General features: G+C 40.6%; 1 protein-coding gene across 1 annotated transcript; it reads left to right on the forward strand.

Annotated features, from left to right (window-relative positions):
* Nucleotides 1–918: 918 nt before the first annotated feature.
* psmb10 (proteasome 20S subunit beta 10) lies at nt 919–18,858 on the forward strand. Its single transcript, XM_075455779.1, has 8 exons — nt 919–1,090; nt 1,205–1,298; nt 1,638–1,735; nt 3,183–3,323; nt 9,935–10,050; nt 12,527–12,585; nt 13,956–14,107; nt 18,459–18,858. Exons 1-8 carry the CDS (start codon nt 1,026–1,028, stop codon nt 18,568–18,570), a joined length of 837 nt encoding a protein of 278 aa, XP_075311894.1. The 5' UTR covers nt 919–1,025; the 3' UTR covers nt 18,571–18,858.
* The last annotated feature ends 451 nt before the right edge of the window (nt 18,859–19,309 follow it).

Here is a 19,309-nt window from a genome sequence, read left to right on the forward strand (position 1 = left end):
ATAACTTTTTATTTTTCGGTTAAAAAATAAGCATTTCTTGCATTTTGCGACTACGGAGGTCACCGTTTTCAACTTCAAGCGTTCTGATAGATCATGTAAACTCTTAAAATGCCAAAAAGTAGGACTTTACGTATGACAACAACAAATCCTGCAGACTGCAGCTTTAAGTAATGTAATGAAAAGTATAAGTAAGCTTATCTGGCATCTGAAGAGGAAGACCTTTTTTGTAAAACTACCTTAAAACCTAAAAAAGGGGAGTTTCTGTAAGATAGAATTTCCACGTCTTTGGGCAGGCATAACATGCATGGGGTCAAAACACTGTTGCGTTTTTTCTCTCTCTCTCTCTTTTTTTTATGTAACGAGTAACTAAACCGAACAATGAAAATGTATTGGAGTAAAAGTATGCAATTAAGTTCGGAAATATAGTGAAGTAAAAGTGAAAGTTGTCAAAAAATTTTAAACTCGAGGAAAGTACAAAGTATTCCAAAATATACTTAAGTACAGTAGTGAAGTATTTTTACTTCGTTACTATACAACACTGTATATAATAGTTTAAAAAAAAAATCCCCACAGGAATTATATAGGCTATATATAATAGTATAATAGTAATTATATATATATATATATATATATATATATATATATATATATATTAAAATTATACTAATAAATATATATTTATATATATATATATATAAAGCCTACATATAGTATATTTATCTAAAAAAACCACCACACCAGTGTGTGGGTTGCACTGTAATTGGTGCGCTGCAAGAAATAGAAGCAGTGTAATTCATGGCTCATCATTAACTGCTTTGTTGTGTTAGTAAAATAATAAGAGGGAGAAAGCTGAAATGTCCTGTACTGTCATGTCTGATGGATATCTTTTACAGCGGGGAGCAGGAAGGCTTGGCTTGTGCTAAAAAAGTGAAAGTAAAAGTAAAAGCTGCCGAAAAGCACAGACTCGGTCAGTCACACGGCGAGTTGAGAGTTTTCTGTCGGTTTTCCATCTAAAATCAGTCAATATGCTCCACTCTTTAAACCCCTGCCAACAACAGACGGCAGGCTTCTGCTTTGAAAACACCCGCAGGTAAAAACTCTTTGGAAACAAAGTTACGGGGAGCTTATGGCCGAATGGCGAATGTTGAATCGATGCTAACGTGGCTTTCTGTTTTTTTATGTCTTTGTCATTCATCATTTCCAGGAATGCAGTGTTGGAGTCCAGTTTGTCAGACGTTAGCAACAAAGTTCCGAGTGCGAGAAAGACGGGGACCACCATTGCTGGGATGGTGTACAAGGTAATAACCTTTAAACTAACATTTAACATGTAAACTACACAGACAGAAGCTGGCTGCTCAGAAAAACAACCTAACATCTGACAACAACTCATGCGTTAAGATTTGATGCACTATGCTATACATCTAGATGTATACCATATATGCCATGTATCCCATAGACATAATAGCCTATACGTAGACGCCTCATACTGACGCTGCCTATTGGAGCTGACCGCGCGGCCGCCATCTTGGATGGGTCTAATGCCTCCACATTGCATTTATTTCCACTGAGGACGAGTTTAGAAATAAATGATTGGTATCGGTCAGATGGGATGAGCATCTCTTTTGTCTTGGTTTTAGGATGGAGTGATCCTGGGAGCAGATACCAGAGCCACTGATGATATGGTGGTTGCTGACAAAAACTGCATGAAGATTCACTATATTGCTCCAAAGATCTAGTGAGTATAATGATTGAATGAATCAGGTCTATTGCATGGGTTATTGTTGTGTTTATTTATTGCCTTTATATTTTTAATGTGAAACTAGTAAGCAGTGCTGAGAGTTTTCTCACAGGCTCTTTCAAAATGTTTTGGTCTGTTCCTGGATGATGTGTACAAGTTGAGCAGCAATGCAGCCATGTTTGCACCCACAGCACACAATACCTACAATAAGTCCATTTGTGGTACATTTTTATTTTTAACATGTGCATCTGTTTCCACAATAGCTTTATTGACCACTGAAATTGTATTGGAAAATCTTTTTTTTTTTTGATAATTTTCGTTAAAGCTGCCGTCGGCAACTTTTTTTTAGTCATATTAGCTTGAACTGTCATGGGATTCTGGAAGTAGAATATTAAATAGGCTGTTTAGGAAAAATCCCGAATTCTGTAGCTCCCTCTGAAGCCTGTAATCATGCTTGCATGGGGGAGGGACCTGAAAGTTGTATCAGTTCGAATTTTCCGACTTTAGACTCGGAGTTTTGAAAACCTGCCGACGGCAGCTTTAACAGCAGTTGCCATGTACATGTAACTTAGCTTGAAAATGGCCTTTACATGGCGCTAAATCATAGCCATAATGTAGGTTAATTTGAAAAAATATTTTGAATTAAAAAATTGTGGAAAAGTTGGCCAGCTCTTTAATCCTTGGAAGGTATTGAAGCGTTTCTGGGAGTTTATCCAACCAGTCTGCACGTGGTTGGACAAGCAGGCTTAAGACACTGTTTGTTGCTCTGTGTGTGAGGGGTATCAGCCCCCTATCTAATGGCGCATTTCCACTAGCTCGGCACGGCTCGGTTTGGTTGCGTTTCCATTTACAACCGAGTATCACTTCGTGCCTCCTCGACGTGGGCGGGGTCGTCGTAACACGGCTGCGTGACCAGAACAACACAAACAACAAACGAGGAGGATAGCATGGAGGACATGGAGGCGCTCGTGTTGCTGCTCACCCTGTGGCTTTTTGTCGCACAGAAGGCAAGAGAAGAGAGCCAGAGAAGACTCCTGGCCGCCAGACAAAACAGGATTGAAAAGTGACGACACTCATCGGCCAATCAGTGGAAGGCAGTCGGCTGACGTCACGTTTTAGTAACGCTTCGGCCCGCTTGGAACCAGGGCTGAGGTGATACGGAAAATCTACCCGGTTGCAGGTACTGCGTGCGAGCCGAGCCGAAGCGAGCTAGTGGAAAAGCGCCATAAGAGGTCATCAGGTACCCGATGGTCTCCACCACAGCTTAATTTGGGCATAGATTCTGTTCATAATCTTTATTGCTCAAGACCACTTTAAAAATCCAAAGAAAGTCTGGCTCCTCAGAGGGAAAATGCATCGAGAAGACTTTTGCACAGTACTGTACTTCAGCCATGTCTGTGAAACAGTTGTTTCTTTTGGTAAACCATAGCCTATATGTTTGCAGCTGCTGTGGTGCCGGCGTTGCTGCAGATGCAGAGATGATCACACAGATTATGGCATCCAATGTGGAGCTCCACATGCTCAACACTGGTCGTCCCCCTCTTGTTGCCATGGTAACAAGACAGCTGAAACAAATGCTGTTCAGGTAAGAAAATGTATTTTCACTTCAAACAGGACCCAAATGTAGGATAAAGATAAATGATTTGTTGTCAGGAAAATTGATCAAATGGTAAAACCACCTTAGGGCCTGTTGAAAATGTACCTAAAATCAGGAGAACTTATGTCTTACACAGAGTTACTCTATGGGGGATTGTGCTGCCTAAAGTAATACTTGAGAATTTGGCAAATTACTTGCTCTTTAGCTTCCTCTACAGTTGTGGGATATAACACCACTGTCATATAAACAAATCTCTGTGTGAATCCTGCAAATGTAAAGACATACACATGCATTTTTGTCATGTTTAAGAGGCCACAATGATGCCATCAAAAGCCCATAAAGGAAAATGTTGTGATGCGGGGCAGGAACCAAAGTCATGAACTATGGGATCTGGGCCTGGGCACTCTAACGGTGCGTTCACACCGGAATCGTTCGCGCGACGTGATTACATACAAAGTCAATGCAAAGGCGCGAATAGACGCGGATTCGAGCCGGCGGCGCGATGAGGCGAATGCCGCCGCGCGAGTGAAAAGATGCGAATTCGCGCGAGTTCAAAAAATCCAACTTTGGCGAAATATTCGCGTCAGACAGCCTATCAGCGTTGAGATTCTGGACGACAGTGACGTTGGAGACAAATGGACAGGCGCTCCGCAGCTGAAATGGAGCGCCTGTAGGTGTCCTGCCGAGAGATCACGGCACCGATCCTCCCGAGCAGGTCATCAAACTGGGCCTCGTGAGCCTGAAATACCGCTGGAAGCGGCCGTCTTCCAGACGCAAATCCTGGAGAAGGCGGTGAAATTATCCGAGCTGAATGCACCTCCGGATGATGTCACTGACCCAGACACAACGACGTGTGCGTTTCCGATGAATCTCGGACTGCCACAGCAGGTACAAGGACGCGATGGTACTTATATCAGCCATGGTTGATGAGAGAATAAAATGGATAGCCCCTTGAGCTATTCGCTCGTTTTTTACTCGCACGAATAGCGCGAGTAAATTCAATTTACACCCGCGGCAACACTCGCGCGAATATTCGCACCGCGTCCGATGTGAACGCACCGTAAGGCAGTTTCAGGCCGCGAGGACTATAGCCTCTGTACATGGGGCGCCCGCCAACAAGGACACGTTACATTTTTACTCACTGACGTCCACCAGCTTCCCATGGCTGCTTAAATCAAATTCAAGTCATTAATGCTGCAAAGTAACTTCTGTGTCTGCAGCCAGCTATTTAAACTCAGTCATATAAGCATAAACTCCTACTTGACTGCGTTTCTCTTATAAATGTCGTCTGGTGCTGTCGTTCACACATGGACGTCGGAACTATTTTCTGGGGGGGGGGGGGCACGCACACTCAATCATTAAGGATTTGATTTGAAGTAGTGCTGGGCGGTATGACCAAAAATACATATCACGGTATTTTTTCATGGTTTCACGGTATATCACGGTATTTTTTTTTCATGCATAATTAGGTGTTCACAGCATTTTCTACAGATTGAGAACAGAATTAAAAATTAAAATAAAAATTCTTCAAAATAATTCCTTTGTTAATAATTGGTCAGACAGAACTTTATTGTATTAATATTCACATCTTCATTGTAAACAAATTAATAACATTAATTACACTGGTCGGACTGTTCAGCTGTTTCAGACTGATACCTCCGGTTCAGGCTGCTCCTCATCCTCAACACGTCTCTTTTTCAATCGCGGAAAATATTTTTCAATACTCATCTGGATTGAAGCAGCAAACATTCAGTGTAAGAGTTTAAAAAAACTAATTTATTTGATTCACAGCTGCTAGTGTTTAGACCTCGACAAACCCAACTTTTTTTTTTTTTTTATGGCAAACTTGCGACTAGTTAACTTTAAAAAGAAGGCGTAATCGCTTGTTTGCTATGGGTCAGGTCGGGTCGGGACGGGACAACATTGTATTAAAAATATAAAATATTTTTATAGGACTTTTTAATGTGTGACTTTATAAAGCTGCACGTGATACCAACCTTTTGTGAATTTCGCCAGCCGTATTCTTTCGGTTGAGCTAATCTAACGCGACGCTGAAGCTAGCAAGCTTCCATGCTAGCCAGGGATGATCTCGCTGATGGAGACACACGCGGTGTGCACGGAGGGGAGGGGCTGTGTGTGTGTGTGTGTGTGTGTGTGAGTAGGCTATGTGAGAGAGACGCATGACTGAGAGAGACGGAGGGAGAGCAGGGAAAGGAAATGCAGCTTAACTAATACGAGTATTTTTTAAATAGCGTTAAAAATAGACAGTAAACATGCGTGTTTAGAAGCGCAACACTGAAAAGGGTCCCGTCTCAAACAATGTCGCGCGACGCAGGGTTCCCCCGTTGTGTAATCAAATACACCGGTATGGCGGTATATTAAAAATTCATATCATAATGAAATTATAAACCGGTATTCGGTGTGAACCGGTATACCGCCCAGCACTAATTTGAAGTTACTTTATAATAGCATGCAGCTATAAGAGAACTAGAATGGATGAACCCGGCATCTTTGTTAAGAAAACAAAAGTCTTTTTTTTTTTATGTTTAGCCTACGTCACACTGGCTGTCAGGCAGGCTGCATATCACATCAAAAGCATAGATCTATGCATTAATTATATGAAAGGGATAAATGCAAGTCAGATAAATTTAATTTAAATTCAGATTCTTTATTTTTTTAAAGCGTAATGCAGTGGGTAGGGAGGCCACCACCACCCCCCCCCAGTTCTGATGTCTATGCGTTCACATGACCAGACTGGTCTCATTTGTGGTTCCAGGATTGTAGAATGTGCTACTAAATGCTACCAGAACAGGATTGTCACTCTCAGCCTTAAAAAATCTTATAAAGATGAATCTCTTCAAAGAATACCTCCTTTAATACTTTAAACATGCACAACTCAAACTTTGCACTGCATTTAGAACACTAGCTATTGTAAACAGGAGCGCCAGCATAGGCCTTTGAGTGTTAGTGTGTCAGGAACCAGACAGGGGACCACAAATGCGTCACGTTTACACAGTTTAAGGGAAAAGGGAGTTAGGGCCAACTCGGGTATCGAACCCAGGTCGCTGGCTTGGCAGGCTGGTGTGCTAACCACTGTCCTATGGTCCAGGTGCCTGTGTGTGTGTGTGTCCCAGTGGTTGAGCGGCGTCTCGTGTAGGTGGTGGTAGGTCCGAGCTCACTCGCCACGGGGCTGAGAGTCCTGGGGGGAACACACACACACAACAGGAAAGATGACCAAAGCGGCAGTACAGTCAAGGGCAATGCAGAAATCGTGGTAGATAGGCGGAAGGCAGGTCAAGATTACCAGGGCAGGAGATCAGAGAGGATTCCAGGCAGAAGGCAGGTCGGGTTAACAAGGACTGGGGATCAGGCAGTAGGGATGGCCCGTTTGACACGGACGCTTCGGCGCTTGTTTCATCTTCGTGAAGCAGAGTGCTTCGGCAAAATGTTCCGGGGCGTGTATCAGATGGCGCTGATCACGTGATTGATGACGTCCGAAGCGCCGAATGCATTGTTTGGTCTCTCATCGTTTGAACACTTGGGCGCGCTATTCTCGATAAAAGGAGAATGAATCCCAAACCACGTTTCCCAACCAGTTCTGTTGCCCTGTCAGAATTTAATTCAATTCATTGCTCTTTTCCATGGCTTCTGGCAAGAAACGTTTTGTGGCTTGGGATCACATCACCTTGGTTTCTCCTAATAAGGTGTATTGTACAATATACTATTGTGTGATGTAAGATGTTTGCTTGTTTTTGTTTTTCAACTGTAAATATAAGCTTTATTATTATTATGGGTATGCATGCTAATATACTTCTCTTCTTAAAATAAGGGGGCAGCACATTTAAGAATCTAAGTTATGTAGGACAATACATTAATTTTGGACTTGTTTATTTGGCGCATATCACAAACAAAGCGCTTACGGCCATTATTACACAGCTGTGTCCCGTGTACTAAACACCTCTCTGTCTGTGTTCTGACAGAAAGGTGTGTTTATTACGCAAAGGGTCTCTGAATTATTTAAAACAACTAAAGTGTACTATTATTCTTAGCTATGGATGATGTCTTTAACTAGACATAATGTGGATGGTGGGTGCAAGTAGTCACTTAATTGATAGCTCAGTGATTAACTCAGGGGTTTTTGCATCCAAAGGTTATGAGTTCGAAGCCAGCATTTTACAAGTTTGCCCTGCGTTATTTTCTTGATATGCAGAATTTTATTTTTGTAGTGTCAATGAAGCAAAAGCTTGATTCTGCGTTGGTGGATATGATTGTAATGGATGCGCAACCATTTTCCATTGTGGAAGATAAAGGTTTCAAGGTACGGTGGCTAGTAGTTCTATAGCATTTATAGTATCAATGCATGTTTACCTAATGAGCTGTATTTCATTTAATGTCATCATAAGCACACCCCCCTCTCACTTTATACTTATTATTCACAATGTAACACAAGCACTTCTCATATAAATCACACATTTTTTTCTTTGACGCTTTTTATTTTGTACATATTAAAGGGGATAGAGAATCAAAATCGTCTTTTTCACGTTTTTGGTGTTAGTTCTGAGTCTCCCCGCTGTGGGGAGTACACACGAAGTGCCAGCAAGTGTCAGAACCTCTGTTTCAAGTACTCCCCTTTTTTGAATATCCCCCAGAATATCCCCCAATCCGTTTTTGTGAAAAAGTGATGTCGCTTTTTCAGCAATCGCCCCCCCCCCCCACACCCAAGTCCACAGCCACCCCGTTTCAGACACGCCCCTTCAGCGAGAAACAGGAACTGGTGTGCCTTCCAAGGCTGTGAAAGTGGACTACGATCGTTACATATTCTTCCCCCGGAAAGCAATGTTCGCGATCAATGGCTTTTATTTATTTTTAACAGCATCCCCAGTACATACAACTGCCGACTTTTCCTTTGCGCTGCGCATTTCACGGAGTACAGTTTCACAAACCTTGCACGATTCCGAGCAGGCTTCAGTCGGAATTTTGAGGGTGAGTTCTGACAGGGACAGACAGACTGCAGCGAGCTGTGCGCTCCGCTGAGAAGCTGATCGGCTGCAGCCTCCCATCTATCCATGACCTGCACGTCTCCAGGACTATGGGGCGAGTAGGTCGCATCACAGCTGACCCTTCTCCATTTGCTCCACTCCCCTCGGGCAGGAGGCTTTGGTCCATTCGGACCAGAACCTCCCGTCACAAAAACTGTTTTTTTCCCCTTTGCAGTTGGACTTATGAACACTTCATAATCAGCTCATAACCTGCCCCAGTCACTTTACCATCATTAAAATTGCACTAATGAAGCTGCACTGTTGTTGCTCTGTATATTGGATACTGTGTATTGTTGTACACACCTTGTACATTTTATATTCATATATTTTTATTCTTTATTTTTTATTATCATATCCTATGTTACATGTTTGCACCTTACGCCGCAGCAAATTCCTAGTTAGTGAACACTGTTCACTAACAATGGCAATAAAACGAATTCTGATTCTGATGAGCTTTCTTTTCAGTCAGTGTGTTACTCTATAGCTCTGTTTTCAGTGAGAGCAAGGGCAGCCAATCAAGCATCGGCAACCGAATAGCGCCAACACCTACCTGCATTTCATAATGAGGTTGCCAGATAAGCTCTGAAACGACGCCAATAAGGGAAAAAGACGCATTCTAAACCCAGCATAGTAACATAGCTGTTTCAGAGAGCCTTTTAGGGAGGTTCTGAGCCATTACAGACCCAACCAATTTTTTTTGGGCTACATATCACATCATAGAACAAGGATTAATGCCCCATTCAACCATTCTCTATCACCTTTAAAGTATGACAAGGACAACGAGGCTGGTTGAAGCAGATGATACTTGCAGTGCACCACCAGATGTCGCTGTTCTGTGTGGTTTCAAAGCCCCAAAACTTTGGTTAATTTACTGGCACAATCAGATGAACCCTTTGGAAGCTTCATGAGGCTTCACCGGCCATCCCTATCAGGCAGGGTTTCAGAGCAGGTCCGGGTTTGTTAACAGGAGTCAGCGTTCTTATGCCAGGGACCAGGAATCAGGAGCGTGTTCACAGACGGTCTGACAGAGTGGGACTGAAAACCAGAGCTTAATATACAGAGGTTAATGGCAAAGTGAATGCAGTGCAGCTGGCTGGTCAATGAGGAGGCAGATTGAAAACAGGTGTAGCAATTAAGCAGAGCAGAGTGAATTGAAGGCACTAAGTGCTTGTTACCAGGAGCCAGGGGAGAGACCATGACATAGTGTACTGAAGCTTCAGTGTTGTTACTGTCTTGTGAGTCACTTTGGATAAAATCATCTGCCAAATGTCTAAATCCAAATATTACTTTGCAGTATAATTTGTTAATTATATTTAAGAGAATCTGTGGCAGTCACTTTTTCAACGCTTGACCAAAAAACTGGAACATATTATATAACTATTAATATTTTGCAGACCTAAATTTCAGTTGCTAGAGAAACTAGTGGATATGTGAATTTTTAATTGAAGCCATTTGTGTTGTTTTTTGGGTGTCTTTGTCCATTAAGACTCACACAGTGGAACACTGGTAAAAAGAAAGTTGGGGGTTATGTTGATGTCTTTTCTTTTTCTTTTTTTCAAGGTACCAAGGCCATATGGGTTCATCAGTGATTGTTGGAGGAGTTGATGTTACTGGAGCTCACTTGTACAGTGTCTATCCACATGGCTCCTATGATAAACTACCTTTCGTCACCATGGGTATATGTTTAGCTCGTACTCACACATATCACACCTCTTAAAACTAAAACTGACATTTTACAAAATGAAGTGGGAACACGTGTATTAATTAGTCAGTCAATATTTACTTCATATCTGGGAAAGAAAATTCAAAGATTGGCATGGAAACATGCTGTATGTGTTAGACAACAGCACAATAAGGCCAACAACTGTGTTTAACCAAATTATGGCATTAGACCGTCAAACACTTCATAGATTTTCTGTTCAATGTCTTTAAAGCAAATCTAAAACAACATTGTCATGACTCAGTGGGACTGGGTATTTAAGGCAAACAAAAGTCAAGCCCAACCCTAACACTGGAATATTATATATATATATCTATATATAGATATATAGATATATATATAGATATATACCGAATTTGATGAACTTGGGCTGTCTACTTTAAGTGCAAATTGATATTTAGGACCAGAAAAACTGGATTTGTTTTGTGAAGAGTAAAGCTGAGATTCAGCACCACTGCAAACCTGGCAATTCTCCATCTCAGATAATCCATTCTGTGTTCAGAGAATAGATTTCCATCATAACAGTCTTGAACCTGTGCTGCTAAAGGAGTGTATGTACATATTTTAATTGGAATTATAAAACACACTTTGGATTCATTTTGTGAAAAGCCCAGAGTACACTGTGGGGGTTTGACGGCTGCACACCAATTTTAGAAAACTCGGAAAAACAATTTCAGGAGTAATGGGAGTTATTGGACACTTAAAAAAATGATTCTCTGCAGAGACGAGGTGAAAGAGAGCTGAGAACCATCATGAATACCTGTCTCATTTTTCATCTGGAACTTTTTTCAGAGACCAATGGGGGGGAAAAAGTATACAGATACACCACTAACTGTTTAACTGAGTTTCTCCTTACCCCCTGCTGGTATGCTCACTCTCCATCCACGTATCTCTGACTAATTATTGGCAGGACTACCAGCCATGAGAGTATGCGTTGCACAATTTAACAATGGGGGAAGTTCAGTTTTTTTAAACCTGGACCTTATTCCTGATATAAAATACGTTCATCTACTCACCAATAACAGTTTGGTGAAAGTCGGCGTCCTTTGGACGCTATTTAGATCACTCGAGGTCCGCATATATCCATATAACAGGAGAGAACAGGGCATAGACACCAATACTTTAAGACGAATAAATGAATGAATGCGTACTATTGCACTGTTAGCTCAGAGCTACCGTGTTGTTGTTATCCGTGGCTATCGGGGGGCTTATGGGGGTTTTCTACACACGCGTCTACTGGGATGACGTCATCGACGCGTGCCGCTGCAGCACAGCTCATTCACTCCGGTAAGGACGTCCATCATAATCAAAGTCGTCGTCCACGTCGTCAAAATCTGATAAATATCCTGCCATGTTGCACAGAACTAGCAGCAGCAAATTCCGTGTGAAGTTAGCCGACCGTCACAGAGCACGGAGTGAGTGAGCTGCACAAGAGCTGCTTAAAGCTGCGAGTTGGGGATGATTCATGCAGAGGGGCAGTGACTTTAGAGGGGTTATCTGCTGACTCCATAGCAATAAAACTCTCAGAGCTTCACCGGATTACAGACTCCTGAAGCAATCTGCGGTGGGAAGAGGAAGTGTCTGTTACTGTTTGAAAGCTTTTTCTGATTCCTGGAGTTTTGCTGGATTCTCATCGGGGAAACTTCGATACGTGCTGGAGGTGTTGCTGCTTGGTTCGGTGACAGCAGAAGCGTTGCAGACGAATGATCATGGCTGTTGTCAGTGAGACATGAGATGAGCTTTGAAAGTTTTGGAAACGGTTGCAATGTCACTACATCTAGACAGCTCTTGCCACCATGGAAAACCTCAGACTAGGATAGCTGCGTCATGAGACTGGTACGATTTGGCTTGGAGGTTGCAACCAGGGTCTTGAGTCCGGCTCCCATCCGAGTTGGTATCAGGCAAAGTCAAGCCTGTCCGTGCAGGATCCAAAGTGTCCTATCCTAGAGCTCCTGCAGGACTCATCCAGCTGGCCTCAACGGACTCAGATCAAAGATTCCCAGGTTGTCAATTTTAGCAGTCAGAGGGCTGCTAGACTCCCCATGAGCACATGGTTTGGCTCACAATCCAGCTTTGGTCAATGTCAACCACGTAGGAGTGGTAGCTGAGCACAGACAGGACTAAGTCAACAACCAAGAGCAGTAAAACCAAACTTAACCTGACAAATAGCAGATATTAACATGTCATAAGTAACCATGTGCACAAAGTATCGATTGTATTGTCAGTTATTCCACGGTGTCTGAATGTAAATACAAACATTTGAAAATTGTCATTTCAAAGACATTTGAAAGACTATTACTTTGAAATTGTCACCATGAAATTTGCAGGCCTGTAAAATAAAGTTGGACAGTTTCACAAAATAAAAGAAAGAAAAATTGAATAAAAGAAACACAAAAAAGAGAAAGAAATGTAATATTTGATTATGATTTTAGGTTCTGGAGCGGCAGCTGCTGTTTCTGTATTTGAGGACAGATTCAAACCAAACATGGAGGTAAGACTAAACATCTGTTTTCCTCTCATGGCCGATGTAGTGGGATTTTTCAGTAATTGATGCATATAGCAATGGAAATCATGACTGGTAAAAGTTACATCGAATAAAACTGGGACAAAGTGGGAGGAGTGCCCTGCTGTGTTTGGTGGCTAGGGTTAGCTTTAGCTGGGGAATATGTTATCCGGGATGGGTAGTTGGGCTGAAATGCACATCTCATACAATCTCCCAACAACCATCATACCTTGATGTGTATTTGATAGGGCTTTTGTGTATTTACCAACAACTAAAGGAAAATAACACAACAAAGGAGAGGTCAAACATCTGGATGCTTAAACAGATTAAAGAGAAAACAAATTGGTCATACCAACAGACTGCATATAAAAGATGGATGGAGCAACTCGTTTTAGATCCAGTTTTAAAGCTACAAGTTTCACTTCGGCAATTCTGTAAATTTATTAATCACTGACAACAACACAAAAAGGACACAAAACTAGCAGTTGAGACTATAAACTCTTGTGTGTGTTTACAAATCAATTTTCCACCAAAAGCCATTGTTCCATCAAAAAACAAGCAACATAAAGCTCAGTTCATTTTGCAAACACATGCTGGTTATTAGAAAGACTACGAGTCGAACACATTTCAGCTTTGGCAAAATTTTAGATACTGTAATTAGAATTAGATATTTCTCCAAACACCAAAAGAGTTCAGCTTCCACATCAACTAAATTCTTGCAACTATATCAGCAACAATACAATTCACAAAATAAAAGGCTAACCGATTAATGAAAATATGAGGACGTATTTTATTAATTAATTATGATGTGAAAACCTCACAGAGCTGCACAATAACGCAGCATGTGACCACAGATGGCATCAGGGCCTGAAGACTTCTTAATATTCATTCTTAAATAGAATTGCAACGTATTTCAGAGATACCACAATGCCATTCTCATTTTCATCTCTCATAAACTATTGTTCATATTTTTTCTACCCCAAAAAAGACCACTGGAGATGGAGATGACACTGGGTGAACACGTCAGTATCAGGGTGTGTTAAATCTCCTTTCATGGTCTGAAACTAACCATGCTCCAGATAAGGGTCGGGCTTGTGTTCAGCAGCATCTGGTGTCAGTGCCCTGGTCTAAAGACTGCAGACCCCTTCCATCACCGTAGGGATCCTAAGAGTAGAGTGACAAAAACCAAATGTTTTCTATCCCAAAATGCGCCTACCTTCATCCAGAGCCTTGTTATTTTTTTACTATGAACACAGGTTTTACCATGACGTTTTCATCTAGTTTTAATCTTGTCTTTTTCTCTTGTCTTCCAATACTATGCCTGATAAAAACTTATGTTTGTCATGTCTAACTTTAAGGTGGAGGAAGCAAAGCAGCTAGTCAGAGACGCCATCGCTGCGGGGATTTTCTGTGACTTGGGTTCAGGCAGTAATGTGGACTTGTGTGTCATCACTGACGCTGGAGTGGAGTACATGCGGGGTTATGACAAGCCCACAATGAAGGGTAAAAGGTGAGCAGAGGAAGAAGTACCAGTCCTTATGTGTATACAGTAGTATAAGCAGAAAGTATGGCTGTGTTCGAAACCGCCTACTACATACTACATACTTGCAAACGGCATACTCATTCGATCAGACAGTATGCAGAGCGTTTACCCACAGTGCACTTCGCTCCTGCCCGAGTCGAAATCAGCCGGCCTGAAGCTGATTTCACTTAAGCTATAAACTCTGTAAATATATAACTTTAGAAAACATTTTAAACATTTTCAGGCCAGAAAGTAGTTGTTTAGATCCCCAACGTGTTGAAAATCTGACAAAATACCGGCTATTTACAATTTTGTTCCAACGACTTCGGCGCTACTAAAGCGCTACTAAAGCGTGAGTAACGCACTTCCGGTTATTTTCACAAAATTAACCTACCCTCGTTGTAGCTAGCTTGAAACTGCCGTTTTGACAGGAAATGACGATCGGCGACGTCAAGTTACGTTGCATCTTGGGTAGTTTAAGTATGACAAGTAACCACATGATGCATACTCAACATTTCGGCGAATCTAGTATGCATCTAGTATACATCCGGGAACTTAAAAAAGTTAAAGTTAGTAGGAGTAGTGGGAGTAGTAGTAGAAGTAGTTTCGAACACAGCCTATGTCTCTTTGAGTTCCAGGATTTTAAGTATCAGGACAAAATAAAATAAACAAACAGAAGAAATCTGGTCTTTACCAGGTCTTGTAATAGGTAAATACAATCTTAGATGGACAACACATATTACACTGTCATTATTTACAAAAAATAAACTGAAATATAAAATCAGTTGCACTAACTGCAGCAATAACTTGGTAAAACAGATTTATTTTTCTTACACTTTGGAAATGTTGTTCTTGTTATAGCAGCAGCACTGAGAACACAAGTTTTAGTAAAAGACATCCTGATGCAGGGGATATCCAGATACAGAGCACATTATAGTAGAAGGATAAAAAGCTATGACATTACTTAATACTACATTATTACTATATTACATTACTTAAACTCAGACTGACTCGAGAGGGATTACACCAGATTTTAAGAGCTTGAATAAGGTCAGCTGGACTCCTTGGATCTTGAGAACATTTCCCCTCTAATATGAAAGGCGAGGAGTATCAGCCTATAAGCAGAGAGGGTTGTTACAGTCACGTGTCACTGAACCCCCTGACCAATGTGCGTGTTGTTTCAGTCATTTTCACCTATGAACAGGATCCGAGGTGTGAATGATTGTGAAAGTGCCTGGGCAGGAGAGACGATGCTGGGAAGCTGATACCTGAGACCACCTCCTCTGTTCAAAGATGGTTTTTCCAGTTTAACCCAGATGGCTTCTTTGACTCCTCTCTCAAACCATCTGAGTACTAAGTAGTTGGTAGATTTAGACAGCTGCTGATGCATTTTGGACACTACTCGAATGTAGCGTGCTTCATAATTACCCATATGTTTTTCACAGTTAAGTGTGGCATAAACAAACGCCAGCAGGATATGCACACACCATATCTCAAGTAATGGACAGCACAGTGTGCTTTTTGGTTGAGAAGATGTTGTAAGTAACATTTCTCCATATAATACTGACATAAAACTATATGAGACCAATAAACTGTGCACTTATAATATTTTTATCATTATCATAATAAAAACAATTTTTATCATAAATAAAATAATAGTGAAGGAAGTGTCAGATGAGGCAGTAAAGCCCAGTCAGTGGATTTGGATTAGAAGAAGCAATAGTAGCTGGGGGCCCAGCAGGGGGAGCACTTAGGGTCAACAGACTCTTGGAAGAAGCAAGGAAGAAATCCAGGATATTTAAGTGGAGGGTGTGGCCCATGTGAGCCGTTTGAAACCAGGCGGCCATTTTAGGTGAGTTGGCCTGTATGGCCTTGTTTTTGCTGGCCTTTTTAGTGATTGTAGGAACCAGAGTGTGAATCCCCACCCCGCCATGACTGGTGTGCAGTTGGTGAGAGGCTGGGGTAGCTGATAATAATGCTGCTTGTGGAAGAAAAGATGGTTGTTGTGGTGTGAGGAGCAGTGATGGCTGGCATTAGGGGGGTGACTCTGGGACGCCAGTTATCACTGTCTAGCCTCCTGGAGGTGTTGTGGGTCCAACTCGACGAAACTGATGAAAGGAGGTTCCCACCTGATGACCCCAATGACATGTTGGTCAGCACTGCTCACTGATCTATATAGGGATTATAGGGAATTATTCACTGAGTCTGGTCCATTTTTTCTTTAGCACAAGTTTCTTGTGTTTACCTTGAATGAATGGGCTCTCAATGTTAATTTTCATTGTCAACAAATGATTTGGTCAGGGGTGGAAAGTAATGAATTACATTTACTCACGTTACTGTAATTGAGTACTTTTTATGAGTAATTTGTAATTTTCTGAGTAGTTTTTGAAATGTGTAATTTTTACTTTTACTCGAGTACATTTTGACCCAAGTACTTTTACTTCGCTACATTTGAAACCCCTCACGTTACTGAGCAAAACAAATATTTATGGTGAAAAATTAAATGCGGGCGGAAATTTAAACAGCTGTCCCGGAACTGAAAGTCAATAGCTGGGTTTCACTTGACGTCACTTCTGTATTTTCTATTTTGAGATGTGGGATCCTGTGGCATTTTATTGTGAATAGTGGGATCCTGTGGCATTTTAGTTTGATTTGTGGTATCCTGTGGGCACTTAATGTTGTGTGCATTTTGTTTTTTTAATACTTTGATTGTAGTTTAAATTTCTTTATTCTTATCATAGTGTTGTCCATTGGACAATAGGACTGAAAATTGTTTGCACTTTATTCAATTCAATTCAATTCAAAAATACTTTATTTATCCCAGAGGGAAATTAAATGTTGATGTAACTCAATTAAATCAAGGAGTTATTATAGATGCTGATGGCTGTGGGCAGGAAAGATTTCCTGTAGCGGTCCGTTTTGCATCCAAACTGAAGAAGCCTTTGACTGAAGAGACTCTGTTTTCCGATAACAGTCTCATGGAGAGGATGTTCAGGGTTGTCCTTAATTATGGTACAAGTTGTGACTGTCCTTGTGAGGAAGTATGTTCCTGAGCCCAGTTGATCTTTTGCAAGTGTGGATGTGCACTTTAATACACCTCGAAATAGATTAAAACAACTTGTACTGAATTTGATTCATGACTCATCCTTTTTTGCATTAAGAAACTGAAAGTAATTAAGTAACTTTTACTCAAATTACATTTTAAATTAAGTAATTTTGTACTTTTACTCAAGTAAATTTTGAGATGGGTAATTTTACTTTTACTCTGAGTAGAATTTAGGCAAAGTAAAGATACTTTTACTTAATTACAATTTTTCTGTACTCTTTCCACCTCTGGATTTGGTACATTGCAAATATCCTTGTCAGGACTAACAACCTTTAATTTAACATGATATTCACTTGTTGTGTTCCACGTTGAATGTTTTTGCAACTCAGGAGTACATACAAGTTGTTTAGGTGGAGAAGTAATATAGTTGCATGCTATAGACAGTCAATGGTGCATACCCTCTCTTGAGGATGACCATTGTCATCAGATGTGAGAAAGCAGCAAAAAAAAAAAAACAGCTGTCTCAATAGCTGTGGACTGTTTAACTGGCTGAAAAACACAGAAGGAAGTCGAGGTTGTCTTTTGTAAAAAATTAAGAAAAATCAAAGAGAGCCAAATGGATTTATGCCATTCACATAGACAACTGGAATCCAGGCTTGGAAATTTGGGTTTGGAGTGAATACTTCTGGTATGTTAGTTTTCTGAGTAAACATTTTTTGTTGTACAATATCACGACACACCATGTTGGCTCAATGGCTCCATACTGTTTGACCAGCTGGAAAACGCAGAAAGAAGTTACTTTTTTAACAAATCAAAAATCAAATTAAATCCACTTCATTATTGAATCAAGTTAATTTAATTAAGAAAATTAATTGAGTTAACGAGACAAAATGTGAAAACTCTTGAATTGACACTGCTTGAGTTAATACTGTCTGTATTAAATGGGTAAATTGCTGTATTTGCTTTGTTGTTGTTTTTTAGATTTGCAGACATAATTTTTGAATGAACTATAATTTTCTAATAAATGTATGTAATTTATGAAAATATAGGCTTTGTTCAAACTGTGTTATATTTATGATATTGTATCGGATCCTGTTGACTCAAGATAAATGCTTGGCTCCTTTTTTTAAATTAAATGGTGTCACTGACATTAAATTGTCAGACTTTGTATTAAAGAATAACGTTTAAAGGAATCATGAGTTTGGGATTAATGAATGGAACTGCTTGAACTCAGAATGATAAATGAGCACAAAACAAATAAGTCTTTTTGTACTTTTTTGTCTTTTATTTTAGAGAGGGGACGTACAGGTATAAGCCTGGTACCACAGCCATCCTGACCAACGTTGAGACCCCTCTCTCCCTGGACGTGGTCGACGAATCTGTTCAGTTGATGGACACTGAATAATATGCTTAAAATGTACTCTCTGGAATAAATTGAATATCTTCAACTATATTTGAACAGTAGTAAACTGATTAAAAAGTAAGTACTAATTATTAACAAAATTATCTGTTAAATGATCAATACCGACAAGTTACTTGGTAAACACACGCACAAGGCTGAAAGATAGTAGTCTCACTGGACTTTGTATTTTTCATTTCTTTTTGTGACTAAAAACTGCAGCAACACCAACATAACTTATAGTCAAGTGAGTGATGTTCCGTGCCAAAATTATTAAATAAATTCTTAAAAATTCCTGGTTGCAATTTTTGGATTGACCCTTTTCATCAATGAAGACTTGAACAAATGAAAACGCTGAGTTATGAAAATCTCTTTTTGACCTATTTCTGCAATACATGGCAAGTTTAGATGGCAGATAGATTTGTGGTGGTTCGGGGAACTCTTTTGAATAAGGAAATAGCTCTTGTAAACCTTTATGGACCCAACAATGACGATGCCACATTCTTTAGTAGCCTCTTCATGACCGTTTCCTCTTTTCGAGGTGAAACAATTAAGGGTGGAGATTTGAAATTGTGCTCCTTCTAGACCGCTCATTGAGAAATGACTCCTCCCATACAACTACCAAAAGGTGATAGGCCACTTCATGTCAGAGCTGCATCTTTGTGATATCTAGAGGATTAGAAATCCCACCACATTGGAATATTCATGCCACTCAAACACACATCAAACACCATCCCACATAGAC

Source organism: Odontesthes bonariensis, chromosome 22 (assembly GCF_027942865.1).
Source record: "Odontesthes bonariensis isolate fOdoBon6 chromosome 22, fOdoBon6.hap1, whole genome shotgun sequence".
Taxonomy (NCBI): domain Eukaryota; kingdom Metazoa; phylum Chordata; class Actinopteri; order Atheriniformes; family Atherinopsidae; genus Odontesthes; species Odontesthes bonariensis.